The following is a 9,473-nucleotide window of genomic DNA, read 5'->3' on the forward strand; positions in this document are numbered from 1 at the left end:
GGTGAAGTCTTAACCGGAACATTTTTCCAAGCGGACTAGAGACAAAGCTCAAACTTTTTCCACGAGAACATGCTGATAGGACATTTTTTAGGTGAACCCACATTGGAATAGATTGCTTCAGAGCCTTCTCTTTCTCCACCACCGGAGACCATTTTGTCACCACCACCGAAGACCAGCCAGGTTCCACATCCCCCTCCTAAGAATCCTTTTCCTATCCGCTTGGTTTGGAACCCTAAACTTCATAGATGTCGAGTTTACCACAAACACATCTATCATTTGCTTCTTATCATTAATAACCCAGATCTTGTTTACGATAGCGTGAATCTTCGCTATGTGAGGGGCATCATCCAGAAACTTCCCAATAATAAATTCCTCCACAGTGGCTCCACATCCTTTGTTATCTCCTCTGGAACCCAGACAGAACCCACACCATCCTTCATAGAGACCTCCACATCATACTTCTTCAGACAACAAGTACCCTGAACCGCGCCGACCCAAGAGCCTTTTGACCTCCAGGACCCGAACCAAGTGAAACAGCGCTCCCAGAGAATCAGGACCTCCGCTTGAGAATCGCCTTCATCGACCATCAGAACCACCGTAGATGACGGCGGCGCTAAGCCCTACCGAGAGTGAGAGTCGCAAATCCCTAATCGCCAAAATAGTCGCCCGAGCAAAACGGTGCGTTTTCTTTTCCCCTTTCGTTAGAGGTGCTCTCATCAATGGCGTCCCACCAGCTTCTCTCTAACTTCTATATTCTCAAATTATATAAACAAGACATTATATTCTTGTTCACGAGAACAGACATATGAACCAAACCACGTACAACTACAACCTCATCAAACATTAGCTAGGTTCTTTCCTATTTTACTTCCCCATGACTTCCTCGTCACTTCGACAAAAATCCTTGAAGCTGTAATTTGCATCCTGCTCAGTGAACTCTCAATGGGAGTGGAGTCATATGTCTGAGCACATATCAACATGTACCTTGTCATACAAGTTGTACGTAAAATTACATTACAAGCAAATCTGAACACAATTTTTTAAGTTTAGTTTTTTGTTGCCTTTGTTAACCTCTGTAGTGCTTGATTTTCTTTCAAAATACCAATGCTTTCATCTTTATTGAAATTTAAAGTGAGCCAATCAACAACTCTCTGCATTGCAAAATTCAAACCTCTCAAATAAAGTAAAGTATAGAAAGGAGAATAAACATGTTCAAAGAGCAATCAGTAAGGACTTCACAGTTTATATGTGTATTTGACTATCCTTGTCAAAGTCCGCCCGAATGTGTGTTTTTGCTAGAAGTGGAAAGCACTTCTAGCAGCACACAAGCGCCTGCCGCAAGGACTGCATAATAAGAAACAAACATAAACCCCATAAGAAAATAACACACTCAACAAAATGGGAATACAAGAGTATTCAACTAACAATTGATCAGCCACTAGCACAACTACAAACACTATTAACTCAATATTGACGTTCCCGTTCTCTTCCTTAACAATTATGTATGAAACTTGCTTAAACTCTTACCAATAAATATTTTTCTATAGAAAAGTGTTCTTTGGTTAATGACTGCATGCATCTTCACAAGCTGGTCACAGCTCTTGTAAATCCATTTGGTTGATTTTCAATAATCTACTTACTTGATTCTGAAACCTATATGGAGTCCATTTATTTGATTTCAAAGTCAGTGCATTTATCAAAGATTTCCAAATATAATTTTTTTTTCTAAATCCAGTAAAATACCAGAACCAATAACCTCCACATAGTTTTTATTTAATGAATTCTATAATTTCTGCAGTATATCTTGGATTTTGATTTCAATCATTTGTTCATGAGAATCCACCACAAATTATTTAAAATCAATTTTAAATACAAACAGCTTTTAAATTTTTTAAAGTTGAATAAACACTAGATTTTAAAATTTTGATTTAAATCATTCATTGAATAACATCAGATTTTAAATTAGTTTATAAATAACATATCGATCCAATAATGGTGGATTGTACTTATATTTAAACTCTATTAAAATACATTATTGAATAACACTACTTTAGTTTTATTTTGTTCTTTTTCTTTTCTTTTTGTGAGAATGTTGGAACTAATATTTTTAAATCATCGACAAATCTACAAATTTTATCATGCATAGTCATTTTTACCGAACATATCCAGAGCCCAATACAATCTCAAGGAGAAGTTGTGATTGTTGCGTCCATTTTTGCTGCGAGCCGTGATTTTGTCAAGAGTATAGGCAACTTCAACACACAACGCTCCTTGCCCATTGGGTGGGCATGGAAACATGGAACTACAGGCACGAGTGGCTGCATCTGCCTCTGTGGTTCCTCCATCGTTACAAGCTCCAATGGCTAGTTGAATTAATTGTAGTGTTTTATAGTACGACAATTAGATTGATTTATCTGTATTACGATTAGTCACATACATCTTTATAAAATATGTTATTTAATTTATTTAGTTGTGTCGATGTGTGAATTAATCTGTACTCTCCATAATTGACACTCATATGATGTGTTGAATAAAATACCCCAGCGGATTATTTACATTCTCTGCATGTGCGTGTCATCAAAAGTAGTGTAGCGTCCTCATTTTCGTTTCTAAGGAATCTCTCTTTACATGTCTAAGGAATCTCTTTAAAAACAAAAGGAGCCCATATGGGAATTTTTCTTTTCTATTTTCTAAATTGCATATTGTAGGACATCTATTACGTGTAACCAAAGACTCAAAGGCATCACTAATATAATAATAATCTTTATATATAAAAGAGAATTTCAATCACACTCCCGGGCATGCCAGCGAGGATGACACGTCACTAATTCATGCTCTCTGAAGTGACATCTGTCCGCCTTAAACGAAACGATGCGTTTCATTTAGTTACGTACGGGCTTCTTTTTAATTTCTTTCGGCCCAGATGGGCTTTTTTTCGTTATTATGGCCTGCGAATAAGATCGGAAAGCGCTTGACCAAGAATCTTCTTATTATATATAAGAAGTGTTTTTCTCTCCTGTGAGAGAGACACGTCATTAAGTAGAGATTCTCTTGGTTTGACACGTGTCCAATCTTTCACGAATTTTGTTCGTCATTTGGTTTTAGTGGGCTTTCTCAGTAATGGGCTAATCTTCTGCTATTATGTTTTGTAAATGTTCCATCCAGCCCGAAAGAAAGCTCCAGCCTTCTCCGCCAGAGACGAGAGCGAAATTAGGGTTAGTCCTCTTCTTCCATCTCCAGACCAACAATGGAGAATTAGCATGCCGAGATATACGAATCGTTGGGAAGAATCACTGTCTCAAGCTTTTACTGCGCCGTTTCGTCTTTGGTCCTTACCTGAGACGTTACGAGTGTCTTGATTCATTGAATTAAAGAAACTTCTTAACTCCATCAACGCAAATCAAGCAAGACATAGATCTCCAATGATAATCATCCATCTTCTAGGCGGTGTTTCTTTACCTATAAAAGGTAAGTCTTCTCCCCTTGAACACCATCTTAACAGTCTGTGATAAAAAAATTAAAAAAAAATTTCCAGTATCCCATTCTTAAATCCATGATCATATTAGCTTTCAATTATTTTTGGCGTTCAGATTCTTATATAGATCTTCATTGAGCCTCTTTTGAATGAGATATTTTAAGTCCGTTTGGTGAATCCTTTCTTTCACATTTGTTGATCCAAACTTACCTACCGCAGATGTACCGTATAATCAATGAAAGAACGACGAGATGATTAGCCCATGCATTCGCCATGAAATTTGTGGAGTTTTGGTTCTGCTTGCTGTTCTAACATCAGGTATAGGCGATCTGATTTGATCTCATTGGTATTCTCTGTTTTCCACAATCCTGTACCTTTGCAATTAGTCGATCTGATCTCCTTTTCTTTATGTTGTTGTTTCTCATATAAGTTTATGCGAAGAAATCAGCTGATGTGATATAATTGCAGATTGGTGACAAGCTATGCTGAAAAAGTTCTTTTGCGCCGTTAATTTGGGAAGCAACTGGTACCAACTTCCATGGTGAATTTGATCTCTTAATCTGCGTGATTGAAAGATGAATCAGTATTGAATTATTCATTTTTTACAATTCAAGGAATCAAGCCTCGGTATGTGATGTTCAGACTCACAAAGGAGACAAGGTCTACTATCGGTAAGTGTCTTATTAAATATTTTTGTTATGATAACCAGTAAGTAAGATAATTAAGTAGTCAACTATAGTTTATTATGGTTCAGTTGTTGGGTTCAAAACGCAGTAAGACACGAAGCCCCTGATTACGTATTTTACAGGTCAGTCTATGCTGAATCTATTTGTTTTTACTTATCTCATTATGTAAGAAAACCAAGTTAATAAGAATATAAAAAGTTAGAGAGTCTTGCAATCAAGACATAGTCTGTTTATTTGAATCAGTGTTGAGATGCCAAGTACGAGACAGAGCTACGTTACGACACGAAGGTTACGGGGAGGATAAGTTATGCTCACATCAGTGATTTGTCGAGAATATCGGCGTACAAGAGCTGTTTCTGTGGTTTCCGGTTAAAGGAATCAGAGTTGACGTGGCTCTGGTTTTATATACATCGACATTGGTATTTGTTCGCAAGCAATACTCACTCTTCTTTTGTTCGATACACTGAGAGGTTGCGTTGTTATTCGTGGTGAAAAATGAGGTATTAATTATTATTAAGAATTTAAGGTTGTATGGTCTCTCTCTCATATGAATTTCTTTATAAGCAACTCAGATGTGTATTACTATGAAGTTTATGAAGTGTGTCCTTATGAAGATAAGTTAGATAACTCAATGCTATCAGAAGGCAATCGTAAAATATATGACTTTACAGTACGTTTCATCAAATATAGCAGCAATACACTATATTACACACCTATATGTGCTTAGTGGAGAAACCGCTCTCTTTTGTAATGAAATTAAATTATACTTTCAAATGAAAGAGATACTATTCTCAAATGATTTTTTTTTGTCAACATTTTTAAATGATTATTATGTAAGATTACAATCGATCCTCTCTTTCGTATACCTAAAATATATGTTTATTTGAGAATTACTTGCTAAGTTCTGTCGGTACAAACGACATAGTACAATGTTTCTAGCTTTAGGTGGTTTAGAAAAATGTTTTGCAAAAGGTACAAATTTTCATGTAGAAAATATGGTTCTTATATTTCTAGGTTGTGTTCAAATTACCAAATGGTTGTAGAAAAACTAATAAAAAAAAACAAGAAGGTTGTAGAAGTTGATATCATATTTAGTAAAGAAGATTATCCAAGGATTGAGAATAAAAATATAAGGATAAGGACACTCAAAACAGAAAGCAACGAGTTGTTTATATTGTTATTTTTCTTATAAAAATCCTTGGTTACATATCATGCATTATTATCATGTGTAATTCAAAGACAGCTATATAGATTTTAAGCACAAAATATAATTTGTTATACTTTGTCAATAATTATTTTGCTCAACAGCCAATTGTGAGAAAATAACGTATGTTCATAATACGATTAGGTCATTGTTCAAAATTGATTATATATATAGAGAAAAAATAAAAATGGTGCAAATAAATCAAAAATAGCTTTAACTCGAGGGGAACAAAATTGATTATATATGTATCAAAATAAATTTTTTAATTCTCTTGAAAGTTATGAATTTAATGGTTTTAAACCCAAAATAAGCTTTAGGTTGGTTACATTTATAAGTTATTTATATATAACCAAGATAAAATAATATAGATCATAACAAAGACTCAGTTATATATAAAAAAATTCAATTATTTTTATCATTTCACTTATCATGTTATAGTATTTGTAGTAACAAAAAATCACAAATTTTACATACTGAAAATTTAAAATATATATGAATTAAATTTATAATTTGTAACATATGTCAATATACACTATATTAAAATATAGTTATAGATATATAATTATATATATAAATTATAGGAAAATCCCGGGCGTAGCCAATTAAAACCAAGAATAATTATTTAAATACACCTTATTAAGGTTGCACCAGAGGAGGCAATTGACGCTCATAATAAGGGATCTGATCTAAAAAGTTTCATAAATTTAATATAAGCTTCTTCTCATGTAAGTATGAGAAGATTAACCAAATTGAACCGGTCCATAGGCAACAAACTAATCCAGAACAAAATAAGCTTGCGTACTACAATCATATCACCTTTACACACTCATACTCTGCTAGACTCATCCAGTTGATGAACTCAACTGCCAGAGCGGGCACCTCTTTTATCAAATCAATCATATGTTTACTTTCAAGAATGGAGCTCTGTTGTTAGCTTCGTCTTGTCCCTGTATAGCTGATCTTTTCTCCATGCTTGAGGCATCTTCACTGAGAATATTCTTCGGAGACAAAGTCCTCATCTCCTCAATTGACGCCAAGCTTGGCACGATTATAGCTAGTTTCTCTGGCGTCTCGTTCATGCGCTGATCAACCTGGCCAATGTATTACAAATTTAACTGTTATATATCTAGTCATAGATATGACACTCTACAATTTTTAGTGTTCTGTACCTGATAGTCTTTTATGAGAGACTGTTCTGCTTTGTCTCTAATGTTTGATACAGCTTGTCCATGCTTCTCTTGCAATAACGTGACCTGCTTCATTGAAGTTGTCACTATAGCATCCGTTGCTTCTTTGTTCTCACGGTCTTGCATCAGCGAGTCTGTAAAACCAGGGATTAGTACGCTTTTTCTCAGTTTTTTCGTAAGAAAGGGATAGGGGTTTTAGCGTGGTTACCATTGACAGCTGAGTGAAGTTCATTAGTCCTAGTGACAAAGTTAGCATTCGGTGTGGCGAAAGTAGATGCAAATTCATCGTGCAGCTTGTTATTTTCTTTCGCCATGTCCCTATACATTAGGAAGTTTTTTTTTTTCAATGAAGTGATGTGGAAGAAACATAGAAAGAAGTTGCAGATACAGAACAAAACATGTTACCCCATTGTGACATTAAGTCGATGGTGCCGTTTCCATCTGCGTCGACTCGTTGATCACACGTCTTGTAGCTCGGCCTCTGTTGGGTTTTGTCCTAGAGAACACATAACATTCCCAGCTCTTTGGTAGTGGTGCAACCTGTGGAAACCACAATCAAGAGAGCAATACATTTTAGATCACTGAGATCTCTGTCTCATTTGATCACGCAAACACATTGACGCTTATACAGATCAAATAAAGATCTTAATAATTATTCCAATAAGATGATGTAATCTAGAATAAAAGCTAGGGTTTGTTTAATAATGTAATATAGTTGAATCTAATCTGTTAAAACAGATTTCTATTTGAAATTTACCGTGGCATCTTTTAATTTTGGACTTATTCAAAAGGTTGTTGTGACTAAATATAAAGATATAATTCTTATACAATCTTTTATGATGACAAATATTTAAATCAAACTAACCACGAAATATACCATTATAAAAGTAAAGCTTTATTTCATAACTTTTACATAAACCCTAAAAAATCTTCTTCTTCGCGTTTAATTCTTCAGGTGTCATCTCCTTTCCTTAAAGGTATTTGCATTTCTTGTCTATGATCGAGGAGCTACCCCAAATCTCTTAGTTTTCGTTGATTCTTTTGTGGACATATTTGATGCAAATCTTTATGGCACATTAATCGAATTTTAAAAAGTGATGATCCGAGTTCTTATCGGTGCTCCTTTTTGTTGGGTGAGATTGATTGTTTATCCATTTGTTTGCGTCAAATTAATTTAGACTATTACGACTTTATGTTGACCTCTTTCTACTTTCAGACTCTTATGTTGTTCCAGAGTACAAAGACTACATATGTAATTTCATCAATCATCAATACTCTTCTGTGTTTTCATAAGTTCTTTATCAAATAATCATGTTCTTTGATGTCTTGTGTCATAGTCCTTCAAGAATTGTCGAATTTAGTAGTTCAATTCGTTCATCAGACAAAGAGAAGATACTTAGTTTTAAAGATTTTTTCATTGTGCTTTAAAGTATGCATTTTCATGTGTGTGAATGATTGAACTGTGTTACATGCTTCAGATATTTAAAGTATATCATATTTTTAGCGGATTCTTACTAATTATCTGCTCTGCTCAGATCTTTGGTGAATGTATTTGCAATTGCAGCTGAGTTGTTTTTATAAGTTAATAATTAACTGTAAACTTTGAGTTCAGGGACTCCATGATCCCATGCATCTTTCTTACACTTGGTGGGAATCTCTCTCATGAACTATTTTTAGAATCCATATCATATGGAACTCTTACTTGGTTCCTTGCATAAAATAATTTCAGAAGTTCAAAACTTGGTTTCAAGACACAACGACTTAAATTGGGCACGTTTGGTGTTGGGGCCACAAGCAAGACTAAGAAGATTGACATTATCAGACAAACTTGGATCCTTGCACTGATGACAAAATGCTTAGGTTGTGTTACTCCTAAGAGAAGAAGAAGAAGAAGAAGAAGAAGAGGAAGAAGAAGATCATAAAGACCACGGTTCTGAGCCAAGCTACTGAAAACTACTCTCAGATCCTCCTTTCGCTGCTAATGGAGTAGTTGACACTGTTGTATCACCATTCTCAGACAAGACAAAACTGTGATTATGAGCTTGATGTAAATGGAATCAAGGCTGAGAAAAAGAAGACTACAGTCGCTGATGGAAACAAGGAAACATAGTGTTTTGTTCATCAAGGTGGAGAAAACCAGAGATCCAATGAGAAGGAAGATGATGATGATGATGAAAGTTTGAAGCAATATATATTGCAATAGAGGAGCTAGCATTGACTCTAGAAGCATATGGGGGAGTGGGGAAGAGATTTGGGAAATAGAGAGAGGGGAATCGTAGGAAGAAGGCCAAAAGTTAGTCTCTGCTTAAATCATGAATCAAACAAAATCAACATGTCACACAATAATCAATCGTCAATCGTTTGATAATTTTCTTGGCTTATGTGACTTTATTCTTTTGTAAGACGATTATTTACGGGATTTTGTGTTTTTTTATTTAGTATTTTTAATTTGGTTGAAGATCCTTCCATGTTTGTTTGAAAGCATTTTACGACCGGTTGGTTTTTAGTTTGGAGAAATACATTTTGGCGAAGATTAGTAGATTTGGATTCATCGTATAAAGAAAAAAAATTAAATAATAAATGTGGAACTCTCTTCTTATTCTCCATGTTACACAATCAACATTCACAATTGTCAGATCGTTTTGTGTGATAATTTTGGTCTGTATGTGTAATGGTAATATTGGTTTTAATTGTCGGTTTTTATCGGAAGTTGTCTGTGTTTAGTATGTATTTTTGAAAAAATGGTTCTAGTTAGATGGAATAATCATATTTTCCTGTTTGTTTAAAAACCAAGCATGATATATTTTACGACCGGTTTGGTTTTGAGTTCTGGTATTGCCATTTAATTTCAACTGTTTGGTTCGGATTTATTAATGTAAAATCTGACAAACAAGTCACAATATCATAAAAAGGGCAATAAA

At 34.6% G+C, this 9,473-nt stretch overlaps 1 protein-coding gene across 1 annotated transcript; it reads right to left on the reverse strand.

Moving 5' to 3' along the window:
- Nucleotides 1-6,099: 6,099 nt before the first annotated feature.
- Nucleotides 6,100-7,065, reverse strand: LOC125594627 (kinesin-like protein KIN-5B). The gene is made up of 4 exons (XM_048770752.1): nucleotides 6,958-7,065; nucleotides 6,761-6,870; nucleotides 6,535-6,686; nucleotides 6,100-6,456 (listed from the first exon to the last, which is right to left on the reverse strand). The coding sequence occupies exons 1-4, from the start codon at nucleotides 6,960-6,962 to the stop codon at nucleotides 6,262-6,264; spliced, it is 462 nt and encodes a 153-aa protein (XP_048626709.1). The 5' UTR covers nucleotides 6,963-7,065; the 3' UTR covers nucleotides 6,100-6,261.
- Between the last annotated feature and the right edge of the window lie 2,408 nt (nucleotides 7,066-9,473).

Source organism: Brassica napus (genome assembly GCF_020379485.1).
Source record: "Brassica napus cultivar Da-Ae chromosome C2 unlocalized genomic scaffold, Da-Ae chrC02_Random_20, whole genome shotgun sequence".
Lineage (NCBI taxonomy): Eukaryota > Viridiplantae > Streptophyta > Magnoliopsida > Brassicales > Brassicaceae > Brassica > Brassica napus.